Source organism: Ceratotherium simum, chromosome 24 (assembly GCF_057802395.1).
Source record: "Ceratotherium simum simum isolate JZ-2026a chromosome 24, ASM5780239v1, whole genome shotgun sequence".
Classification (NCBI taxonomy): domain Eukaryota; kingdom Metazoa; phylum Chordata; class Mammalia; order Perissodactyla; family Rhinocerotidae; genus Ceratotherium; species Ceratotherium simum.
Genome location: NC_141923.1, coordinates 4,151,458 through 4,176,429, shown reverse-complemented (window position 1 = coordinate 4,176,429; position 24,972 = coordinate 4,151,458). Strand labels below are relative to the sequence as shown.

The 24,972-nt window shown below is 58.4% G+C and overlaps 1 protein-coding gene and 1 non-coding gene across 2 annotated transcripts; both read right to left on the bottom strand.

Moving 5' to 3' along the window:
• Positions 1–3,844: 3,844 nt before the first annotated feature.
• Positions 3,845–4,819, bottom strand: ANKRD9 (ankyrin repeat domain 9; the record flags this gene model as incomplete). The annotated part of the gene is given in 5 exon segments (XM_087448544.1): positions 3,845–4,276; positions 4,279–4,389; positions 4,392–4,428; positions 4,431–4,489; positions 4,492–4,819. Coding segments are annotated over 5 exon segments (870 nt in total), but the record flags the coding sequence as incomplete, so codon positions are not given.
• A 47-nt stretch (positions 4,820–4,866) lies between these two features.
• LOC106802454 (uncharacterized) lies at positions 4,867–6,740 on the bottom strand. The gene is made up of 3 exons (XR_015556004.1): positions 6,591–6,740; positions 5,533–5,610; positions 4,867–4,942 (listed from the first exon to the last, which is right to left on the bottom strand). It is a non-coding gene; the product is annotated as an uncharacterized LOC106802454 (transcript).
• Positions 6,741–24,972: the final 18,232 nt, after the last annotated feature.

Sequence of the window (24,972 nt, the reverse complement as noted above, 5' to 3'; positions counted from 1 at the left end):
GCAAGTGGGGGACGAGCAGGATGGTTAGTGTGTCCGTGGCAGGGCCTGCCCACCCTGCCCTGGCTTTCCCTGCACAATCCGAGGGTTCTCCCACAGGCATGAATTCTATACACAGAAATTCTTTCTAAAAATCATGGAAGACAGAAATCTCTGTTTTCACTTCTCTCTTGATTGAGGTGGTGGTTACACATGTGTAGACATTTGTCATAACTCTTCAAACTACACACTTACAGCCTGTGCATTTACTGTGTGTCGGTTATGCCTCAAGTGCCAAATGCGGCAGGCCCAAACCAGGCACCTTGGGGGCCGGGCTCTGTTGCCACTCACATCTCCGGAAGCAGAGGCTCAAATACTGCACAGCCTTCCTGACTACGCTGGTTTCCTTCCTTCCCCACTTCCAGGAAGCATCCTTGCTCTGAACAGGATTTGGGGTAACTTAGGAAACTGCTCCCAATACAGTATTTTAAAGTTGGTAAAGCAATCAGGAGGACGGGGAAAATCAGAGCAGGGAAATTGAGGTACCACTGGGATGAGGTTAGCACTTGAGGAGGCCAGCGAGGCCAGCTCAGGGTCATGTCACCATGGCCAGAGGAGGGGCAGAGTGGGGCCCTTGCTCCCCTGCCCTCATGGCCACCTTTCCCAGGCCACCCGACAGCAAGTGCTGTCCTATAGTGTCCCTCTCAGGCTCTGGGCATGAGGTCACAATACCTTGGGGAGGTGTGGCCCATCCCTCACTGTCCCCAACAGGTGTCGGGGCTACAGAGATTCTGGCCCCCAAGCTCTAACAGGTTGGGGTTCACTGAGCCCCTGCGTGGGCGTGGGGGGCTGTACTGGCCGGAGTCAGGGTTTCCTTAGATTGGTGGAATGAATGAACTGAACAAATGAACCAACATAGTTCACCCCAGAGAAAAGTGGGCCTTCCTCCGGGCAGGCCTTTGAGAACAGCTGCCTTTGAGAAGCCATCAAGGCCATCTGCCCATGGCCGAGAGCTGAGTCGCTGTCTGCAAAGGGATGGGGATGCCCAGGCTGGGCTGGTGGCTCCAGCCCTCCCCAGTCCTCCGTGCTCATTGCCAGGCTGACGATGGTAATGGGGCAGCCCCACGCCCTCACTGCCCTTCCTGGGGCTGAAGGGCCCAGAAGACGATAAGACAAATGCTGGGCCCCACCCTCACTCTGGCCGGCAGTGGCCACCAGATAACACGGAGGATCTGCTTATCTGCCCTGCACAGGTTCTGTAGGTCCTCTGCCTCACTGACGCCTAGGGTGCCCTGACCCAGAGACTTAGTGGGAGATGTGACAGGAATCAGGCCCCACTCTGCCCCCACCGGGCTGACGCTGGCCTCAGCTTCCTCAGCCTTCCCTGCAGCTCCAAGCAGTGTGAACTCCATTACCCTCCCTGACCCCCTCCCACCCACCCACAGCGAGGACATCAGGGGCTAATGCCCTGGCCACCCTCCTCCTGCCCTCCCACCCCTCTAAGGCAGAGGGGCCGAGGGGGCCTCCAGATGAGCCCCAAAGTCACCCAGTGAATGATATAGTAGTCCTTACAGCTTTGGTTCAGTCCCACCGAGAGCAGCTTCCTAGTTCTCCCCCGAAACAAGCCACCCACTTGGGCCCCAGACCTTCCCCTGAACCTGTGCCCAGGCTGGACCCTCCTGCTTGTCTGACAATGACTTCTTTGGGGTCCCCCTTCCAAGGCCTGCCAGGGAGCCCCGAAGCAGGACAGCTCCCTCACCCCTGCATCACCCCATCCCCAGCCCAGGGGGCTCAAAGGTGCTTCTGTCACCAGAGGCAGCTGTAGGTCTAGAGGGGAAGTGAAGGGGGCCTTGTGCCAGGAGGGCTAACCCCACAGGGAGGACAGAGCTGGGGCTGGGGAGAAATGAAGGGAACCGCATGCCCAGGTCCCCCATTACGTGCCCGGGCTTTCCAGGCAGAAGCTGCGGGGGCACCTGAGCCCCAAGAGTTCCCTGACACCTCCCCAGCCCAATTCTCAGGAGCCACGGCGACCTGCTGCTCTGGGGGCCACGCTAGTCTCTACTTTTCATCTCCTCCAAAGGAGATGTGCCCTCTCCCCACAATGGCATCCCTGGTATGAGGACCTGGGACCTCCTAGAGGACCCAGGGGCTCCTGATGCCCCAAGTTTTGAGCTGGGAGAGATGTTAGTATCCATCACCTCCAGGGGTCAAGATTCAAACAGGCTATTTAACTGGCCAAGGACACAGCAGGAGAAAAGTGCAGCCCTCACTTCTGCCTGGAATCTAGGATCAGTCACTGGGCACCCCTCCATTCTCCCCTCCTCCCCACCAGGGCTGTGTCCACCCACCCCACACTTTCCAGGAACAGGGGTCACATTCTTTTCAGGGCAGGTAGGGAGCTCAGAAATGGTCCCAAATCCCTTCAAAACAGATGGGGACACTGAAGCCCAAGTCAGGGGTTTGTCCAAGTCACTCCGAGAGTGGGTGGCAGGTGAAGACCAGAACCAGGACCCCCAGGCAAGACCTTCTGCTGCCTAGCCCCTCCCCCACTCCCCCTGCTGTGGCCCACCACCCCTGACTCTGCTGTCCCCACCCAAAGCCTCTTTGGCCCCCAGGCATGCTCCCCTCAGGGACGCTGGGGGCAAGGTGGGCAGCGGGTGCCGCCACCCAGGCAAGTCACTCTTCATTGGGCAGACCTTTAGCCCTCTGCTCCTGGCAGTACATCGTAGCCCTGCTGCCCATGTCTGCGAGGGTTCAATTTCACGGCCTTGCAGAATTCCCAGGCGGGGCAGCCTGGCAGTCCTCCCTGGTCCCAAGGCTCCTCAGGGCACTAACCCAGCTTGTCAGCCAGGCTCCCCTTGTCCTGAAGGGCCATGGTGCATCTGTTAACAAGCCTCCACCTTCAGAACCTTCCTGCCGAAACCAGCTCTACTGACTGGGGCAAGAAGGCTTGCCTACGGGGTGACGCAGCTGCCCCATCACCATGGGCACCACCTAACACCCACTGGGGGCTAGGCCAAGGCACACGGAGGAGCCCAGGCCTGGGGCTGCACAGAGAGCAGGTCTGGAGGAAGGTGCATCTAACCCCACCCAAGGAGGAAACAGTGCTGGGGGCCAGGGACCTGAGGCAGCAGCAGCTGCAATGGCAGAGGTGAGAGAAGTAGGAGCTGCCGACCATGGGCCTGCTAATCGTCGCGGGGGAGCAAAAGGGGCACAGGGACAAGTCCAGACTAGCTTTGGTGGGGGCAGTCACAGTGATACATAAGGAGGGGCAGCTGGCCAGTTTGGGATGGCAGAGGACAGGGGAGGACGGGCGAGGAGACACAGCCTGGGTCATCCAGCACAGCAGGCCTTCCTGCCCTCCTCGGCCCTCAGGATCCAGTCCAAACCCCACAGGGGAGCTGACACCAGCCTACATGCTGACTGTGCAGAGGAACTCCTCCTAGAACCTCACGGCGCCTTCTCTTGGCCTCTGAGCCTTTGCACATGCCCTTCCTCTGCTTGAACACGACAGTCCACACCCCCTGCACCGGCCCAACTCCTGCTTAACTGTCACGTGCTCTGGGACCCCTTCCCCGAGGCTCTAGATCAAGGTGGGAGGCCGGTCGTCACTCCTCTCAGGGGCTAGGCAGTGAGCTGAGGGCAGGGCCCGGCTCTCAGGAGTCGCTTGACCGTGAACCCCACTCGGGTGCACGAAGGTGGGGCGCTGAGCCCAGCCGGTCCCAGAAAACCTGCAGCGTGGAGCCCGCATGCCCGCCCTGCTGCAGCACCCAATGCAGGCGACACAGCCGGTCCCAGAAAACCTGCAGCGTGGAGCCCGCATGCCCGCCCTGCTGCAGCCCCCAATGCAGGCGACAGACAAGGCACATTCTGCTGTAGAGAGACCAATATATGTAAAGTGCTGAGTACAACGCCCTGAAAAATAGTATTCTCCAAAAATCCAGCGCCCAGGGTGTCCCCGTGGTCTAGCCCTTGCCCGTGAGGTCCAGCGGCTGCAGGAAGGGAGGCAGCGGCAGCTCGTCCAGGGCCTCGGGGAAGCGGCCAGGCGAGATGGCGGTGACCAGCACCTGCATGGCGCGCGCGAAGAGCGAGGGCGGCGCCAGGCCCGCCAGCCACTGGAACTTGTCCTCGCCCAGCAGCCGCTGCCAGCGCGGCCGGTCACCCAGCAGCTCGCGGCGGGCCGGGCCGGCGGCGCCCGCGGGCGTGTACAGCGCCAGCAGGTCGAGCAGCAGCAGGCGGCGCTGGCGCTGCTCCACGGGCGCCCAGCGGCAGCGACAGCGGTGTGGTGGCGGGGCCGCGCGGCGTCGCGGCCCAGCTGGCGCAGCAGCAGCTCGAGCGGCGTGAGGCCGCCGCCGCCGTCGCGCAGGCCGGGCGAGGCGCCGTGGCCGAGCAGCAGGAAGAGGCACTCGGGCGCGCCAGCTCGCAGGCCACGTGCAGCGACGTGCCGCCGCCTCCTCCACGCGGCTGCAGCCGCGCCGTCCAGCACGCGCGCTCCTCAGCCGGAAGTCGCGCCGGTGCGCAGGATGCGGCGCAGGATGCCCACGCGGTTGTAGCGCACGGCCAGCGCCACGCGGCGCCCAGGCGCCGCGCAGCAGCGGAAGCCGGCGCTGGGCGGCGCGAGCGCGCGCCGCGGGAACGTGGCCAGCAGGTAGTGCGCGTACGCCTGGTGATCGTGCACGAGCGCGTAGAGCAGCGCCTCGGACGGCGAGTAGGCGGCGGCGCGCCCGCGCTCGTCCCAGTGGAAGGCCTCGCTGGCGCGCATGTCCTCGAGCAGCCACACGGGCAGCAGGTCCCGCACCGCCTGGTAGAAGGCGAACGACGACTTGCGGCACTGCTTCTGCGCTCACTGGCGCCGGGCGCCAGCGCTCGACTCCACCCGCGCGCCGCTTCGGCCGCCCAAGGCCCCACGGCATGCTGGCGGAGGGGCGCCTCCCCGGCTCAGGGCATGGGCCTGGTGGCCAACCACCTGCGGACAGAGGGGATCCCAGTGAGGCCTCGGCCCCGCCCCTCGCCGGGCTCTACCTGGGAAACGGAGGCTCTGAGAGGGGACTCCCGTCCTCCCTCACCCAGCCCCACCCGTCCAGGATTCTCGTACCTGCCTCCAGTCTCCGACTGGCCCTTCCAGTCACTCCTCACGGCTCACTTCTGTCCTAGGCCCTGAAACACCTCCCACATCCTTGATCTAGCTGGACCTGATCTCCCACCCTGAAACTGTCTTGTTCTGAGACCTCTGTTAGAGATGCCCTTCCCTGCCCCTGCCCTCACAGCTCCACCCACTGGCAAGGCCACACTGAAACCCCACCCTCTACCCCCTCCAGCCCGGGGACCCCTGAAGAGTTCCTGCTCCCACCTGCGGTAAGTGCATCGAACCCCAAATAGAGAAGAGGCCAGGTAGTGGGGTTGGAAAGCTGTGGCCCACATCTCAATCCTCTCTGTAGCTCAAGCTCCCTGTCCCCAGCCCCACCTAACCTTGATCCTGTCCTCTGACCCCCGACCTCGCATGGGGGCCCCTAGAGCCTCCCCCCAGGCCGGCCAGAGCTCTAGACTCAGACCTACCTGGTTCCTGCACCGCGATCCCGCGGTTCTGAGGAAAGAGGTGTATCACTTTCCTTCTCTGTGCCTCGGCTTCCTCATCTGTAAGAAAGGGCGGGGGATGCAGGCTATGACCTCAGCAGGGCGAGTCTGGGGGTGGGGCTCTAGCCTTGCACCCACACATGGCGTTTGCTGGATGTCAGCATCCCTAGCTCCGGGGACGAGGCAGGAGGGCAAAGTCAACCTAGAGACTGGTGTTGACAACACTTTACAGTCTGCCGATCCCCTCAGGTCTGCTACCTCTCTTGATCTTCCCAACTATTAGAGGAAGTAGGTACTGTCATCCCATTTTTCAGCAAGGGACAAGCTTGTCCAAGGTCAGTCAGCGAGTCATGGTAGAGCCAGGCCCAGAACCCAGATCTCCTGCCTCGCATTTGGGGCTCATTCCAGACGTGAGTGGACCCCCAACCCACGGGGAGCCCATCTTGAGCCCTGACTTTGCCCTCTGAGCCCCCAGCCCCAACCTGAGCCCTGGCCTCTGACCCCTGGCCCCGGCCCAAGCTCCCCACAGCTTTCTCGCAAGGGTAAGCCCTTGGTCACAGGCTGCGTCCACACACACTGGGTAACTAAGTTACAGAGATGGGCGCGGCAGGGGTGGGCTGCAGCCACAGCGCCCTTTTGGGGGGACAGCATGGCTGGAGCAACCCCCCACGCCTGGGCCTCCGCGCCCCAGGTGTACCCTGTGTGAACACCGTGGGGCGCCGGGCGGGTTACGTAAAGTTGGGCCGCCCCACGTCACTGGGCAACGAGTCACGGCCGCGGCTCCGTGAACGGGGTTGGACCACCGAGGGCAGGGCCGCGCGCCCGGGGCCGCCCGCCAGCTCCCTCCTCTCCTCCGGCGGCACGGCCGGATCATGGGCGGCCGCGGGTCACGGGAGGCGCGGCCAGGGTGTCTGCGGGCCGGTGGCCGGCGCAGCGAGGGCTGCACCTGCCTGTGCGTGTGCCCAGGGGGCCCGGCAGCCAGGAGGGCAGCGCCTGGGGCGGGGACTGCGCGCGGGGCCGGCCGAGGAAGGAGGACTCACCGTGGGGGGCGGCGGGGCCGCGGGCCTGGTGTCCCCGCCCCCGCTGCAGGCCGGAGCGCGCGCTGTCCCCCGCGGGTAGGCGCGCAGGCGAAGGTCCCAAAGCGGACGAACGGGAGGGAGCCGCCGCCGCCCGCGCCCGCCGCAGCCGCGCTCTGAGCCGCCGCGGCCGGGTCGCTGGGCGGCGGTGCCGGCGCCGGCGGCGGGCGGGCGGGCGGCGGGCGGCGCAGTGCGGCCCGGGCCGGGCAGGACAGCGGGAGCGTCCGCCGCCGCCATTGGCCCGCGCTGCCGGCCCCCGCCGCCGCCCATTGGCTGCCGCGCTGCACCATTGTTACGTCACCCGCCGGCGGGCGGGGCGCCCAGCGGGACCCGCGGAAAAGTTGGGAGAAACTTGAGGGCGCGCGGGGGGCGGGGCTCCCGGAAACCTGAGCCGCCGGCGAGGACAGGCTCCCGCCTCCGGGCGGCGGGCGGCGGGGGTCCTGGGCCGGGAAGCGGGGTCTGGGCCCCGCCTGCGGTGCCGCCGCTCAGTGAGTCTGGGCCCCGCCGAGCGTGACTTTCGTCGTCACCCCACGCGTCGTATTTCAGGTCCCCTTTGCACTGACTGTCTGTGACCTTGGGAAAGACCTCCGGGACTTTTTCCCTTCTGTACATGGTGGGGTCAAGGGGTATGACCTGTGACCCCTACGGATCCCGACCGCGTTCTGCCCGGCCAGGGTCGGGGTGTTTGTTCTAGGCTGCCTTTCCCGGGGAATAGATGAACGGATGCAGACAGCTATCTATGATCACCTACTGTGTGCCAATCTCTTTGCTAAACATACTTGATGTCACTTCACTTTCTCAACCCGAAGTGCTGGGAATTATGACCCCCAATTCGCCGTCCAGGAAATTGGGGTCTCCAATGAGGAGGCCGCCGGGAGGGGAAATCGCAGGGAGGTGGCCTCCAAATGCGGAGGAGCCAGGAGGGAGGCCAGGTGCTTCTGCTGCTTTTCTTCAGACATTTGTGGTGGATTGGGCCCCAGTCTCCCCAGCCTCCCCACAAGGGGTCCAAAGTTTGGGGCACCACACATGCAAGCTCCAGAGGTCACGCTGAGACCCCTCGTCAGTGCAGGGTGGCCTTGCAGGTCCATACCACACCTCTCGGGGGACTGCTGGAGACCGGCAAATTTACAGCAACTCGGTACCCCAGGGTGGGGGTACAGGGAGCACTGTGCTGGGGATCCAGGCTCTGCCTCTGCCCCACCTCAGCTTTCCTCTCCTCCCCTCTCTAGGCCTCAGTTTCCCCACAGTTTCTCCCAGCTTTCCCGTTCTGGATGTCTCTGGGTATGATGGGGGGCCAACTGAATGGAGGTCCTAGTGTTGACATTTGGCCTTTGGGAGCCCCCAGACTCTGGGTGACATCCTAGGGAGGTGGTGCCCCAGGTGAACCACCTGTGGCTCAAGGCTCTAGCCACTCTGCTCTCTTGTCCCCTTCTACTCTTCAAGGGCTGGAAGTGCAACCTCACGCCGTCTCCATGGCTACCAGTGGAATGAGGGTGAAAGGGCATCGGCTGTAGATGCCAGGGTGGGCAGGTCTCTCCCTACCCCTTGATGCCTTCCTTGCCCCCCCCTTCACTTGCCCTCCTCCCTCCTCGCTGGATTTCCCAAAGGCCTCTTTCTAAAAGTCAAATCGTTTCTCCACTGCTTAGAAGCTTCCTGTGGACATGGACATAGCCAGAAAGACCAGGTGGGGCAGGGGAAAGGCATTCCTGGCTGGGGCACAGCTGGAGCAAAGGTCTGGAAGTAGCAGAGGGAGGCTGCAGAGGTCAGTCGGGAAGGGCCGGGTCACCTAGGGCTTTGAATGCTGAGGCAAGAACCTTGGGTTTGGCCTGAGGACCTGGAGGTAGAGGCGGAGGGGGTTTGGAAGTTAGTGAATTACTGTATTTCAGGCATACAAAAGAATAATAATAATCGTGAACTCCTGGGAGCCCACCGTCCAGTTGAAATAACACGTGGAAAAATCTGAAGGCCTGTGTCTGTCCTGCCCCCCAACCCAGCCCTGGGCCTTTCCCACGGTGGCGGCTGACATTGTAACATTCTCCATCATGGCACCAGTGGGCTGGCACTCTCAGCAGGCGGCCTTTTCCTCCCAAGGTCACTTTTAGACTCATCCCCTGGGTACGTGCTGCTCTAGGTCACGGGTCGTCTCCACTGAGGAGTCTTCCCCTGTGCCCGGCACGTGTGGTCTCCCAGTGCTGCTGTGACATCCCTGTCCCCTGAGGGCCGTGGTGGAGTCTGTGCAGTGCCCAGGCAGGGCGTACTCCTCCACAGCCACTTCATATGCCAGGTTGCTGCTGTCTGAGGCTGCTCAGGGGACAGTGTGAACAGGGAGGGAAGGGGCAGCTCCCCTCAGGGAGGGGGATGGACCTGGGGGGGAGGTGAAGGGTTGTAGGGCAGGGAGGGACTGGGCAGAGGATGGAGAGGGTGGCTCAATTCCCAGAAAAAGTAAGGAGGCCTGCAGGGGGCCCCTGAGGCCCGCATGGGCAGGGGCTGCTCACCAGCACAGCCTTCTAGGTATGCGTTTGACCTTTGACCCTGTCATGCTCCCTCTGGGACCCAACTGAAGACATACTCCCCTCCTGGGAGAGCTTGTCCCAGCAGGGCAGGCATCTGTGTGTGTGTGCCCAGTAGGGAGGTGCAGCCAGTGAGGTCAGAGAGATGGGGGGCAGCAGATATAGAAAGATGCTGCCGGTCAGTGGGAGGACTCTGGGGAGGGAGGGCTCTGAGCAGAGGAGCCACATGGGCTGGCTTAGGTCTTCTCAGGCTCCTTCTTGCTGCTGAGAACGTGCCGCAGGGGGAGAGGGTGGAAGCCCACCAGTAGCCAACTGTTCTGAGAGGGGGTGGTGGGGCCAAGGGGTGGCATGGAGGTCTCTGGAGAGAAGAAGCAGTCGAATTCTATGTGGATTCTGACCGACTAGGGTGGGTGTGAGGGAGAGAACAGTCCAGAATGCCTCCCAGGTTAGGCTGAGCACCTGGAAGGATGGGGAGGAGCGGGGGGCGGGGGGGCATTCAGGAATACACCTGTCAGCTGCGTTGGGGCGTCCATGGCAACTGGAGGTTGGGGGAGAGGCCCTGGCTGGTGATAAACAACTGGGGGTCACGGTGGAGAGAAGATACCAGGGAAACAGAGAAATGGAGGCGCAAAGGCCAGAGCCAGGACTTCCTGCACGTAGGGGTGGGGAAGGGGGTGGGGCAAGGAGGAGGGGAGAGGCCCTGGGAAGTCAGACAGACACCAGGTTCCTGGAAGCCCAGGTGTCCCAAGGAGGAGGGCGTAGTCAGCTGGGACAAGTGCCACCAGCAGGTCAAGAGGACATGGCTACTTGTAGGTCACAGGGCCTTTACAAAAGGCCATGAGTGGCAGGAGCAGCCTATTTGGAGAGGGCGCAGGAGCGAGTGGGGAGAGGGTCCTGAGCAGCGGAAAGGGGGAGCTGGAGGGCAGGTGGGTTCAAGGATGAAGGGATGGGAATAACACGTGTGTGTGCACATGCGAGAGTGTGTGCACGCAGGCACATGTGTGTGCATCTGTGCACTGTGTGTGTTGACTCACCACATGGACATCCTTCCTGGCCTGAGCCCCAGCTGTCCCCAGCAAGGCCTGCAGAGCCTGTCATCAGAGCAGCGGGGCTGGCAGATGGCCTGGGCCTGGGAGCACAGTTCAGGGTGTGCACTACAGGTAGAGGGAGGAGGGTGGGGAGCTTCCTGGGGGAGGAGGCTGGTGTCAGACCTGCTGGGTTCTAATCAGCTCCTCAGCAGCTGTGGAACTTAGGCTGACTCCACCTGCCTGAGCTGCAGTCTCTTATCTGTGAAATGAGTCAGGCAGATTTTCAGATCTTGAACGGAAGCTGTTCCAAGGGCAGGATTGAGCAGAGTCAGTATGGGAAATGGCCAGGACCAGGAGAGAGGGTGGGGACATCCACCACCTACCCCCAGCTCACCTGGCTCCTGCCCTTCCACCACCTGACTGGACCGGGCCAAGCCCACCTGGCCTTCAAGGGTCTGCACCACGGGCGCTTGCTCCTCTGCTCCTCTAGCTTCCCCTCCTGGGGGCTGTGCTCGTCCCCACCTGCACTTGGGCCCAAGTTCTCCCACCAAACTCTCCATCCCATCCAACTGGTGCTTCAAGGCTCAGCTTGAGATGCCAGTACAGACCGAAGACAGGATAAAACTAGGTGAAGACAAGTGACATCCTGGGAGCCAAAGGATGTATGTATGTATGTTGGACATAGCAAAGGAATGGCATTCAGAATGTGTAAAGAGCTCCTGCAACCGAATTAGAAAGATTAACCCAGAAGGAAAATGGGGAAGGGTATGAACAGGCAAGACACACGCTGGCCAATAAACACAGGAAGATATTCAGCTTCGTAGGAAATCAGCAAATGTGCAACCTCTTGTATTGACTTTTAGCAAAAACCAAGGAGATCCCTAACAGCCTGTGCTGGCGAGGTTGGGAACCAGGCCCTCACTCTCCCGCAGAGGAGGGGAGGGCACCTCGGAAGGCCCCACCAGCAAGGAAAACACTCATGCCCTTGGGTCCAGCAATTTCCTCTGTAGGCATCTTATCCCAGATGAATACTTGCCCACGTGCCAAGTTTCATGTATGATGCTCACTGATGTGGTTTTTGTTCACTTAATTCTTTAAACTTTTATAAAAGAATTCAGCCTGAATTTTATATTTTATTTCTAATTGTTTCATAATTAAACCTTTGAAGAGAATACAGGTGATTACCAAGGACCAAGGAGGCTGGGTCACTGTAGCATTTTTAATAATGAAGAACTGGAAACCACCTAGGTGACCATCCAAAAGGGAACTCCTGAAGGAGTCGTAATGTGTGATTTTGCCTGGGACAGTCCCTGTCATCCCAGCCTCATTATACTAGCGTCCCCTTCACCCTCGACAGGCCCTGGTGTAGAAGATAACTCATATGCCTGTTGTATGACTAATGCCCACACCAGGTACTGTGCAGCCACAGGCGAGAACAAAAAGCCTGAGTTTCCTCCGACAAGTGAAGATGAGAATGAGCCAAGCACACAGGGAGCCATCTGGAGAGGTGACTGAGTGCTCGCAGGACACAGCCGTTCCTGGCACAGAGCCAGCCTCAATAACTGAGCTGCTAGGATGAATTTTTAAATATTTCGATATAAAATGTTAAAAGAAAAATCATAGGTATTGTTTTAAAAACCCTGGAAGCCACACACTGATCTGTGAACTGCGGTGCCCCCCAGGGAGACAATCAGCAAGAAAGGGGAGGGAACTCTTTCGTTTTTTTTCTCTGTACGGTCTGTGTGGTTTGAATCTTTCACAAGGGGCATTTGCTCAAATGTTGTGTCATGAAGGTAAGTTTTTAAAGAGGCAGGTCCCATTGGTAAAATGCTGTCTCACGGCCATTATCTCACTGACTTGCCCAGTAAGGTAGGTTGGATTGTCAGCCCACTTTACAGGTAGAGAAACTGAGGCTCAGAGAAGGGACAGGGCTTTGCCCGCATAGGTGGAACCTATAAGTTTCATCCTGTCCCAAGAAGGGAAAGCTCTGGATTCATGAGTTCCTAAGCCCCTTGGCTTGTCTTGACACCTTGGGGTGTCAGATTTGAGAAAGCTGGTAGAAGCTGTGGTCCCTCCTCCTAGAAGTCTTTCCCACTCACAAGATGAGGGGGCCTCACATGGAGTTTGGGATGGTGGGCTGGGTCCCCTCCATCCCTGGCCAGGGGAGTCAGGTAGTCAGCCTCTCTCATTACTTTACTCAACAAACAGGCCCTTGGAGCCTGTTCTGAAGACCAGTGGGCAGGAGAGACTTCCTGGAGGAAGAGGGGTCACCTGCACCCCTACACCATCAGTCAAGTCCCGAGGGCTCTGTATTCAAACACCTTGACCCCCCACTCCCACCCCGCCACTATTCCATCCCACCTCCCGGGTCCAGACTGCCCTGGACTCTCCTAGCTCCAGCTTCAGCCTCAGCCCCAGCCTCCCGCAGCCTGAGGGATCCTGTCAAAACCAAGTCAGCTCGGCCCCTCTTCTGCTCAGAGCCCTCCCAGTCTGCCCATCTCAGACTAAAACCCCTGCTCTGCCTCAAGGCCAGACCCCTTCCATCCACTGGAAACCTTGGCCTTCAGCCCTCAGGGCCTCAGGGCCCTTGCACATGCTGTTCCCTCTGCCTGGACCTCCAGTCTCCAGAAGTCTGCATGGCCTTATTTCAGGTGTCACCTGGCTAAAGGAGCTCACCAGCCACACTGGGCCCCTAACACAGAGGCCTGCACTTCTGGGGGTCTCACCTCTGTCAGCCCAAAGGGTGGGGCCAGCCAGTCCCTGTGGGAGGATAGTAGGGGCCCCATAAATGCTGATGACTAAGTGGAGAAGGAGTTAATCAGGCTGGGTGGGTGGGGTCAGGGCCTGCTGGGGGTGGGGGAGCAGGCAGGGGTGGGAGCCTGGCAGGCCTGGTCAGCCCATGGGGAGTGTGGACTGGCCCTGATGGCAGGGAGGACTGGGAGCAGGAAGCACATGATTCATCCCAGCTGCACCACGGTCCCAGCCACTAGGGAGCCCTGAGCACAACGCAGAGACTCAGTGGAGGCCCAACCCAGGTCCCGGCCGGCAGCAGCGCAGGAGCCTGCGGGACACTGACCTGGCTCCTCCCGGTGGAGCCAGCTCTGGCCGCCTGGGGCCGGGGCGGTGGGAAGGGAAGTTGGCAGGAGCAGGGAGCAGGGTGAGGAAGATCCAGCTTGCCCTCTCCCTGACCCTCCTAGCACATTCGGGCTGCATTCCTGCCTTGAGCGTGTAGCTGCCCCCTCAGGGTCAGGAACAACTTTTGGAGCCTGGCTGAGCCGCCCTGAGCCAGGCACGAGCCCCTCTGCGCTCAGGCCTCTGGGCTGCCCTGGGAAGCGGCAGGAACCCCGCCCTGGACGACGAACACCCAGGGCAAGAGGGATATGCACAGCCCAGGTGGGCGGGCCAAGGGCAGCCCCTACTTCGTCTGCGCCTCCCACTTAATTTCCACTGTCCCCTTCAGTAAATAGTTGTGGTTGGGCCGGCCGTGCGCGCTCCGCTGCTGACGGCCCAGGTTCGGATCCTGGGCGCGCACCGACGCACCGCTTCTCCGGCCATCTGAGGCCGCGTCCCACATACAGCAACTAGAAGGATGTGAACTATGACATACAACTATCTACTGGAGCTTTGGGGGAAAAATAAATAAATAAATAAAAATCTTTAAAAAAAAATAGTTGTGGTTTGCAGTGAAGTGAGTCAGAACGGGAAACTGAGGCTGGAGAGCCGGGCCTGGCCCAGGTCACACAGCTCAGACGAGTCCTAATAATAACAGCAGCCCCTGTGTGCCAGCCGCGCACAGAAACACTCCCCCTTCCCAAGACCCTCTAGCCCAAGGGGCCTGGATCCCTGCGTCCTCACAATCACTTTCTCTTGGGTGACACTAGGGGAAACTGAGGTTAGAGGAGGCGGAGGCACTTGGCTAAGGCCCTGAGCAGGGGTAGGGAGGGGCGGGGACGTGGACTCGGCTTATTGGGTCTGCCGGGCTCAGGGCTCGGAGGGGGAGAGGGGTCCCCTTCTCTGACCCCACCGCGCGGCCCTGGGGAGGAGGCGAGAGGCACTGGCTGGAGCCAGCGTGGGCCCGGCGTCAGTTTCCCCACCCGCGCAGGGAACCAGAGCGGGAAGTGGTGTCCCGTCCGGCCGGGACCGGTACCCCCACCGCCCAGCGCGAGCCGACACCGCCCCCTGGCGGCCGCGCGCGCCATCGCAGCCCGCAGCCAGTCACGGATCCCAGCGAGGGTGCGGGGTGAGAAAGCCCAGGTCGCCAGGGGCCAGGGGACGTCTGAGTGCCCTTGCCCCGGCGGCGGGGTCCGCGGGCTTGGGTCTCCACCCCGAACATCCCGCCCGGCTCGCCACTCGCCGTGTGGCCTCCGCATACCCCTTCCCACTCTGGGTCTCATCTCCGCCGTGAAATAGCCACAATCCTGCCTACCCCACGCCTGCGGCCACTTGGCCTCCCCCTCAAGCTGCTAGCACCCGGCTTTCCGCCCCCACACCCTGCCCCCTCAGTGTTAGCGACCCCTTCTCTCGTGGGCGGGACCCGGGCCAGCCGCGGCCCCGATTGGCCAATCAGAAGTCCCGGGGCGCGGCAGGGCGGGGCGGATTGCCGGACAGCGAGGGCGTGAGAAGCGCGCGGTCGGGCCCCGCGCTGGGTTCCACTCCCCTCCCCGCGCCTCCCTCTCTCGGGAGTCCCCGAATCCGGACCGGGCGCAGGGTGGGAAGGGCAGCTCTCCCAGAGCGGAAGAGGCGAGAGACGCTTCAGTTTCCCGTTCTTCGAAGAGGGGACGATGGCTGCCCCCCTGCCCCCATCTGGAGACTGCCCCAAGGCCCCTAACGCCGCCTCTGCCCCGCCACGGGCCTGCGGTGGCCTGCAGGCCACAGTGGTGTCCAGCGACCCGCACTGCCAGAGCCCTCTGCACAGCCCCACCTCTCCCCCCGGGAACAGACCTCCACACTAGCTGTTCCCTCCGCCTGGAATGCAGTCCACCCCGCCGAGCCTGCTCATGTAAGTGGCTTAATTGCACCTCCCCAGTGGCTTCCATGACCGCTGTCGCCGGTCCCTTCCCTCAGCCTCCCCAGGTGCACATTGCTGAGGCTCCCAAGCGCCTGCGGGGCAGAGGGTTCAATGTACTGCAGCCCATTTCACAGATGCAGACACTGAGACCAGAGTGGTCTGAGGAGCCAGACACAGGACACCCAGCTGGGAGGTGGCCGAATGGGAACCTATCGGTCCATTATGACCCACTGCTGGGCCACCCTTCAGTGTCACTGGGTCCCAAGCCTGTCCTCTGCTCCCACTCCAGGGATGCCCCCCCGCCCCCAGGACACTGCTGGCAGAGCCACTGAGGGTCCAGTGCTGACTGGATGGGGGATCAGGGATCCCCAGGAGCCACTCCTCACTCTGCCACCCCTCATCCAATAGGGCGCTGAGGCCCTGGAGGGGCCGGGAGGGCCCTGCCAGGTGTCGCTAAAGTCCTAAGCTTTCCTTGATGCCCACTGTGGAGGGAGCACAGGACTGGACTGGTGAGGAGACAGGTCAGTGAGGAGGGGCTTCCTGGCTGCAAGGAGGGGGATGATTTGGGAGAACTGCCCACCTCCGAGAGCAATGGACAGGAAGTGGGGAAGGAGGGTGGAAGGGTAGATGGCCGGTAGTTATTATGCCAATGAACCCTGAGACAAACCAGACTTCACAGGTATATCAGCTATCTACTGCTGTGTAACAAACAATCCTGCAAGAGTGGCTTGAAACAGCAGTGAGTTTTTATTTCTCACAACTCTCTGGATTGAATTCCACTTCGTGTTGTGTCAGCTGAGATCATTCATACAGCTGCAGTTAGTTGGAGGCTCCACTGGGGCAAAACATCCAAGGCGGCTTCACCCTCGCGGCTGTGGTTGGTGTTAGCTGTCAGCTGGAGCTCAGCTGGCTGCCAGCTTGGGCTGTCACTCCAGGGACTTTGGTCTCCTCTCGTTGACCTCTCCACATGGCTAACGGGCTTCCTCACAAAATAGCAGCTAGAGCTTATCAAACCTCTGTTTCCACTACCCCTGCTAATATTTCATTGGCCAGAACAAGTGACACAGCCAAGCCCAGAGTCAGTGTAGATTGACACCTCACGAGGGCATGAATACCAGGAAGCCTGGTTCATTGGGGGCCACCAGCGTTACAGCTTACCACAGGGGACAGTAGACCTTCGGGGGCCAGAAGAACCACGGACAGATCCTGCAGGAGGAAGGGCTTGGCCGAAGTGGGCCCAGGAGCTCTGTTCTCCCTGCTCCCGTCCTGGGGCCTGTGGAGGCAGGAAGATAACCAACTACGAAGTAATAGACTGGGACAACATCTGATTGGAGATAATTGCCCTGTGGACAATGAAAACAGGGTGATGTGATAGTGTGATGTGATAAGGGGGATGGGGCAGTTGCTTTAGATGAGGTGATCATGGAAGGCTTCTCAGAGGAGGTGACATTTAGGCTGAGCTCTGATCCAGAGAAGGAGTTGGGCTTGAGGAGTGCAGGGGGGAGTTAATTCCAGGCAGAGGGAACAGCTAAAGCAAAGGCCCTGAGATGGGAATGGGCTTGGCACTTTTGAGGATTGGAGAGAAGACCAGGGTGGCAGGAGAGGCATTGACAAGGGGGCAGGTTGGGCAGGGCCAGATCATGTTGGGTCTTGTGGGCCTGGACAGTGAAGTTGGACTTTTCTCCAAGTGCAATGCAGCGCCACCTGAGGAACAATATGACTGAATCCAGCGTATATCTACTGAGCATCAACTGTATGCCAGGCAGTGTTCTAGACACTTGGGACTCATCAGTGAACAAAACAGAGAGACATCCCTGCCCTCGTTGGGTGTGATCTGATTTAGGAATTAAAAAACAAAAACCAAAAAACAACATTGCTGAAAGGGGACAAAAGTGGGGTGCCTGAGTGGGAGGAGAAAAAACTGAGGAGGTGGAACTGTCAGGCCTAGGAAGTAGGGGGTGAGGAAAAAGAAGGTAAATTCAAGAATTGGCCTGGGAGATAATCTTCATGATCTTGGGTTAGGCAAAATATCTATACTGGAAGAACTGATAAATTGAACTTTGTCAAAATTAAAAACATTTGCACTTCAAAAGATACCAGTGGGGCTGGCCCCGTGGCTTAGCGGTTAAGTGCACGCACTCTGCTACTGGCGGCCCGGGTTCGGATCCCGGGCGCACACCGACGCACCACTTCTCCGGCCATGCTGAGGCCACGTCCCACATACAGCAACTAGAAGGATGTGCAACTGTGACATACAACTATCTACTGGGGCTTTGGGGGAAAAAAAAGGAGGAGGATTGGCAATAGATGTTAGCTCAGAGCCAGTCTTCCTCAGCAAAAAGAGGAGGATTAGCATGGATGTTAGCTCAGGGCTGATCTTCCTCACAAAAAAAAAAAAAAAGATACCAGTAATAAAATGAAAAGATAAGCCACAGACTGAGATAAAATGTTTGCAAATCATATATCCAGACTATATCAAGAATTCTTAGAACTTAATAATAAAGACACACAACCCAATTTTTAAAAGAGGCAAAAGATTTGAACAGACACTTCACCAAAGACGATATACAGATGGCCAATAAGCACATGAAAAGATGTTTAACATCATTAGTCATTAGGGAAATGCAAATTAAAGCCACAATGAAATACCACTACACACCTATTAGAATGTCTAAAATTAAAAAGTCTGACCATGCCAACTGTTGACAAGGATGTGGAGCAACTGGAACTCTCATACGTGGCGGGTGGGAATGTAAAATGGTGTGGCCACTTTGGAGAAGAGTTGGGCAGTCTCTTGCACTTACTGTATGACCCAGCAATTGCACTCCTAGGTATGTACCCAAGAGAAATGAAAACATGTCCACACAAAGACCTGTCCGTGAGCGTTCATAGCAGCATTATTCATAATAGCGTAAAAATGGAAACACAAGTCCACATCTCCATTTAACTGGTCAATAGATCAATAAATTGTGGTATGCCCATACAATGGAAAATTATTCAGCACTAAAAAGGAATGAATTACTGATACATGCCACAACATGGAGGAACCTCAAAAAGATGATGCTAAGTGAAAGAAACCAAACACACCTACAATCAACAAGAATGTATTGTACAGTTAAAATTGTGTTAAAACGGTAGATCTCATGATAAGTGTTCTTATCACAATAAAATTTAAGTAAAAGAAAGAGACCGAACACAAAAGACTACAGATTGTGCTATTCCATTTACATGATGTGTATAGAAAAGGCAAATCTAGAGATGAGGAGAGCAGGTCGGTGGTTGCCGGGGGCTGAGGGTGGGAGCTGCGATGACTGCACAGAGGCACAAGGAATTCTGAGGGAGGAGCGATGAAAATGATCTACAACTGGATTGTGGTGATGGTTGCACAACTCTGTACATTTTCTAAAAATCATTGAGTTGTGCCCTGACAACTAGGGGAATTTTATGGCATATAAATTATACATCAATAAAACTCTTAAAAAGAAAAAGAAAGGAGCGAGGGCCGGGGCGGGGTAGCCTGAGCCTTCCCGGTTTCAGACCCCAAACCCTTGGGGCCTCTGTGGTGTTTCGGTGCCCCGCCTGGCACCCCGGGGCATGTGGGGTGACTTCTGAGTTGTTTACCAAAACCCTCCGTGAGGGAATGAAGCCTATTTTGAATGATAAATGCTCCAAACCACGAGAAGTTCAACCCTCAAGTCTGAATTCTCCCAAACGGGGGAAATCAGTTTCCTTCCAATAACACGCTCCGGGCCCGGGGCGGGGGTGGTGGTGGTGGTGGTCCCGCCCAGCTGCACAGGTGAGGCAGGCAATTAGTTCAGGGCAATTAGGGGCGCTCCTCTGTTGGGGCGGGGGCCTGGCGCCCTGGCAGACGTTTCAGGGAGGGCAGCTCCATTGGGAGTCGACGGAGTGTGTGCCTGGCGGGAAGAGCGGCGCACACCACCCCTTGCCCCCCACACCTGGTGGGGACAGCTGCACTGACCTGAGCCTGGAGCCAAAGGGCAGGGGTGCCCGCAGAGCCCCGTGCTCAGAGACTCACTGAAGAGCCGGTGCAGAGGGTCCCAGATTCCCAACAGGACACCCTAGGACTTGAGGCGAGGTCAGAAGAAGTACGGGAGCTGGAGTCCTCACTGTCAGGGCTCCCTGAGTGAGAAAGGGGCGCTGGCAGGAGGGCACAGGCTGCGCAGGAGAGAAGAGCAGCGTCCGGGGGGCTCCTGGGACCCCCCCACACACACACCCTGTACCAACCAACTCCCCAAACACTAAAACCCAGGTGCCTCGTTAAGAGAAGGGGTGCTCGTGGGTCTCAGCCTGGGGGCAGGACTGCTCCCCGACCCTGCCCCCTGCCTTTGGTTATCCTCAAGCTTGGGGTTCAGAGGGCAGTCAGCTCAGACCTGGACCTTCACCCTCCAGCCTGCCTACGGTCCTCCAGCCCCCTTCCCCGCAACCCCCCCTCAGACCAGATGCCCACGTCCCACCCTGGAAGAGCCACAGGAGCCAGGAATCTGAAGGCAGTGTGGACCACTGGGAGAACTGCAGGCCCCCTGGCGGCCCCACGTGAGCCTGCTCTCTCCATGCTGATTGGACCAGGGATGGACACCTGACCAAGGAGAGCCCATCCACAGGCTAGCCAGTGACCCATCAGAGGTAGCCTGGTGAGAGCAGAGCCAGTCAGATGCCTCTCTGGGACCTGGAGCCAAAATAGCGCAGAGGGACACGTGGGGCCTTGTGTGGCCTCTGGCTGCCCTAGGTCCGGGCTAAGGTGAGGAGAGCAAGCAGGGTCGGAGGCTGAGGGCCTCAGAAAGGGAGACTCAGGAAGAGAGGCCTGGGCTCACCTCCGCTTAACCAGCTCACACTTTCTCAAACCCAAGTCGTACCCTCAGCCCGTGGTGACTTTCACCCCATCTGCACACCCCACCACTGTCAGTCCTGAAAGTTTGTGGTTATATCACCCATATCGCTTCAGCGTGCGCTGAGCATTCGTGTCTGTGACATGTGGTGCACTTGTTCTTTGCTCCAATATGTGTTAAAGTGAATTCCCCACCGTTAAAATCATGTTCCTTGTTTGCTCACCCACGTTCACAGCAGCATTATTCACAGTAGCCTTATTCACAAAGGTGCAAACAACCCCAGTGTCCACGGATGGATGAATAGATAGACAACATGTGGTATAGCCATACAATGGAGTGTTATTCAGCCTTGAAAAGAAAGGAAATTCTGTCATACGCTACAACATGGATGGACCTTGAGGACATTATGCTAAATGAAATAAGCCAGCCACAAAAGGCCAAATACTGTATGATTCGACTTATTTGAGGTACCAAGAGTAGTCAAATTCATAGAGACAGAGAGCAGAATGGTGGTCCAGGGGCTGGAGGGAGGGAGAGAGGGAAGCTGTTGTTTAATGGGGACAGAGTTTCAGTTTTGCAAGATGAAAAAAGTTCTGGAGATGAGGATGGTGATGATTTCACAACAATGTGAATGTGTTTAATACCACTGAATTGTACACTTAGAAATGGCTAAGATGGTAAATTTTATGTTATGTGTATTTCACCACAATTTAAAAAAATGAAATTCCTCCACACACACAAGAACTCATCCTGCCCTGGGATCCACATACCCAGCCAACCTGGAGGGCCTCTGTGCTGCGCAACACGCACTCGTCTCCTGGGCGGGCCGGCCGTGGACCGGCCGGGGCAGAGGTACCCAGTCAGAATGGCCTCACCTAGCCAGGCCTGGAGACTGCTGACTGCAATCTGGGCCCTCCACTCACCTTCGAGGAGACGTCATAGTGGCCAGTGGGAAAACCCAGGATCCGAGTGCTGGGCAGGCTCTCCTGCTGGGCCCCATCAGCCCGAAGTGGGGGGCCTTAGGGGCCTGGAAGTCAGGGCAACAGGAGGTGTGGAAAGGACCTGAATGATGGGGAAAAGGAACTCCCCATAGCCCCCCGGAGAGAAGCCTCACAGCAGGGCAGAGAACCCCCCCAGCAGCCTCACTGAGCTCCTCTTCCTGGGAGCAGTGAGTGGAGGATGGCCCTGCTCACGCTGGCCTCGGTCACTCTGCTTTTCCAGTCTCCCAAAACTCAGGCTCTCCTAAAACTCTGCTTCTCGACTAGGAGTGTGAGTGTGCGTATAAGTGGGGTGGAGGGGAGGGTGGCAGGGCGGGGGTTGGGGAGAGCCTCAGGATCCACACGGTCAGCTTCTAGAGCATCAGGTTTACTCAGACATTTGGGCTGGGAGGTGGGGAATTGAGTAATGCATAAAACCCAACTTTTGTGTTACTCAAGCAGTCCCCTATTAAAGGGGCAGAGCACAACACCCACATGGATTTTTCGATAAACCAAGGGATTTTGTGCCAGCAGCAGGTCCGTCCTCCAAGTTCACTGGCCTCCACAATTAAAGACACGTTGGTGGAAAAGTTCAAGAAGGTTGTGTTTCATCTGCTGCTTTGGGGAGAAAGCACACCCTGTCTCACGACATGCTTGGTGATGACTCACCACCGAAGGAAGGATGGGTCCCCTGGAAAGGGTCAGCAGGGGTGTCGTTTGTGGCTGCCACCCAGCCCCCCAGGCTGGCAACATGAATGCCAGCCCCCTGCCCCAGGGTCCTGTTCATTGGTTACATCTGAGTCACAGAGCAGTGTGGGAGGGAGGCAGACAGGGCAGGGCGCCCTGTGCCTGCCTGACAGAAGAACCTTAGCCCAGAGAGGCCAGGGGCTCGTACAGCCCAGGAGGAGGGGTGGAAAGGTGGGGGAGGTGTCTGGCAGGGGACCGTGGCCCCAGCCCCTCGTGCCCCTCTGGGCTTGACCTTGACTCCAGCAGCCCAGCCATTGCCAGGCAGCGTCTTGGAGAGAGGTGGGACCTGCTGCTTCTATCACCTGCCCCTGCGGGGTAAGGAGGGCTCAGGAAGGGGGGCAGCTACACCCTGAGTCCCTGGAGCCTGGGATACCCAGGGGGTGACAGAGCCACCACCCTGGCCCCGGGGGGAATGGTTGTTTGGCCTCCCAGGCTGAGTCGCTGCAGCCTTCCATCAGTCTGTCTGTCTGACACCCAGGGGCCTGCACCCGGCCACTCTGGGGCAAGGTGGGCAGGAAGGTGCTTCTGAGAACGTAGCCCTGGCAGATGCTCTGTGTGCTCAGGGGCTTAGGGACCCGTGAGGGGAGGCTGAGCAGGTGGGGTTCCCACTCGCTTCCTTTCAACTGGAGCTTCTCTACTTTAAGAAGGGATTTTGTTGTTGCTGCTGTTGTTGGGCTTCTGAGTAAGACTTCCAGTGAAAAGAGGTTAAGCTACTAACAAATATTTGGGGCCCCATGAGGCATCAAGTTATGAACCCCAGGGCCTGCTCTGCACAGGAACCTGGGTTCCTGCCATGCACAGTTTATATTTCCAAGATCACCTTGTAGTCCAAGATGGCTGCTGAAGCTCCTGCCATTATATCTGCATTCAGGAAGTAGGAAGGAGAAAGGGAAGTAGGGTATGCTTTGCCCTTTAAGGACGCTTCCTGAAATTAAACACTCTATTTACATCTAGACCAACACTTAGTCACATGGCCACACCTAAGTGTAAAGGAGGCTGGGAAGCATCTTACTTCCAGGCAGCAAATGCTCAAATAAACTGTCAGGGGTTCTATTCCCTTGGACCACTGGAGGTGGTGGGGGTGAGGACAGGAACCTGAATGACGGTGAGTGGTCTCTGCCCCAACCACTGACAAGCTGTGTGCCCTTGGGCAAGTCCCTTCACCTCTCTGAGCTCCTGTCTGTCTCTGTGAAATGGGGCTGTAGGAAGACTGTCTCCAAGGCCTCTCCCTGCCCTGACATTTCGTGACCCTGCAGCAGGGAGGCCAGGGAGGTGAAACCAAGGATAGAAACTGCTCTTGTTTAAAAGTTGCCTATTCCCAGGTTTACAGATTCGCAAAAGCATACAACTTGATGATTGATTTTCAACCTGCAAACTGATTAATGCAGCCTGGAAGACCGTTAGGGGGGCAAGCTGGAATGTGTCTGGAATCTAACCAACAAGGAAGAGCCACAGTCCTGGAGACAGATTGGGGGGTAGGAGGAGGGGGTGGGAGGGGGCTGGGGGGGCGGCCTAGGTCCTGTGGAGACAGGAGGGAGGAGGGAGCTGACAGGACAGACGCGACGGCTGAGTATCTCTCTTAGGGTCACAGAGGCCGCAGGGAGAGAGGACCAAAACTGGGGATGAATGCCAGGGGGAGGGCCCCGGGGGCCTGGGGAAGAGGGACCATGGGCAGGGAGGGGAGGTCACCATCAGCAGCCGAGAGGGCTCTCTGGGGACAGGGCAGGGGACGCTTTTCTTCAGAAGCCCTTCTATGGCTTTCTCTTTTCCAAACCTCATCCCACGCATTACAGATAGTAGAGAGCTCTGAAACCTGAAGTCATGAAAAGTTGTCTGGCCTGCTGGGATCAGGAGGCCAGGCTGCCCGTGGGGAGTGAACAGAGCCGGGCGCCTGGAGACGCCACTTGCTGTTCTCAGGCGGCTGAGGAGCTGGAAGGGGAGACTGATGTGCTGGCAGGAAGGGGCAGGGGCCCTCCGGAACTATAGGGGTCTGGCTATGACCCAGGCCTGGAGTGGTGGCACGCGAGGTATGTGTAACCGGAAGGTGACACCTGGCAGCCAGGCACTGGGAGTGGCTCCTCCCTCCTCCCCTCCTGTCCCCTTAGCCCCCACCTCTGTGGGGTGGCCCCAGCAGTCAGGCAGCAGGAAAGCATGTCCCTGTGACAGGGCCAATTTCCTAGTCTTTCTCCAGGCCTGAGCAAGCCCCAGGAGGGCCTGGACTTACTGTAGGATGGGGTGAGGGGCCCAGGGAGGCAAGAAGAACATTCTTCCTGTTTCGAGATGGAGACTCAAGCTGTTTAATACAAAAGACATATAACCTTGGTGGTTAAGAGCAAGGGTTCTATGGGGGCCGGCCCCGTGGCTTAGCGGTTAAGTGCACACGCTCCACTACTGGCGGCCCGGGTTTGGACTCCGGGCGCGCACCGACGCACCACTTCTCCGGCCATGCTGAGGCCACGTCCCACATACAGCAACTAGAAGGATGTGCAACTATGACATACAACTATCTACTGGGGCTTTGGGGAGAACAAGGGAAAAAAGGGAGGAGGATTGGCAATAGATGTTAGCTCAGGGCCGGTCTTCCTCAGCAAAAAAGAGGAGGATTGGCATGGATGTTAGCTCAGGGCTGATCTTCCTCACAAAAAAAAAAAAAAAAAAAGAGGAAGGATTCTGGGCCAGACTACCTGGATTCAAATCCTGAGTCCTACACACACCAGCTGTGTGACCCCAGACAAGTTACATAACCTCTCTGTGCCTCGCTTTCCTCATTTGCAAAATCAGGAGTTGTGAGGTTGAGATGCTCTATAACTGTCCTCAGAGCAGCCTAAGTAAGTGCTTAGCAAAAGCTATTAGAATGATCAGCACTGAGCATGGTCAGCGACAATGATAGGACATGTCAGGGATTTTTATATGGCCGCTGACCTGGCCCTGACAAGAGCAGAGAGCACTAGCCACAGCACACCTTGCAGATAAGCCAAGTGCATACTGGCCCGCCTGCTTCTCCAGGCAAGTCAGAGACAGGAGATGGTGTGCAGGGGAGGCTTGTTGAAAAGGCAAACGCCAGCCTTCCTGCGCCTGCACCCCACCTACACTCTCCATTGTGACAAGCTCCTGGGCAGTTCCCACACAGAAACTCGGAGGGCTTCTGGGGTCCCTTGATCCCGCGAACCTCACTGCTGTGGAGAGGTGACCTCAATGGGCACCCAGGGTGCTGGTTGGGGCATGAGCA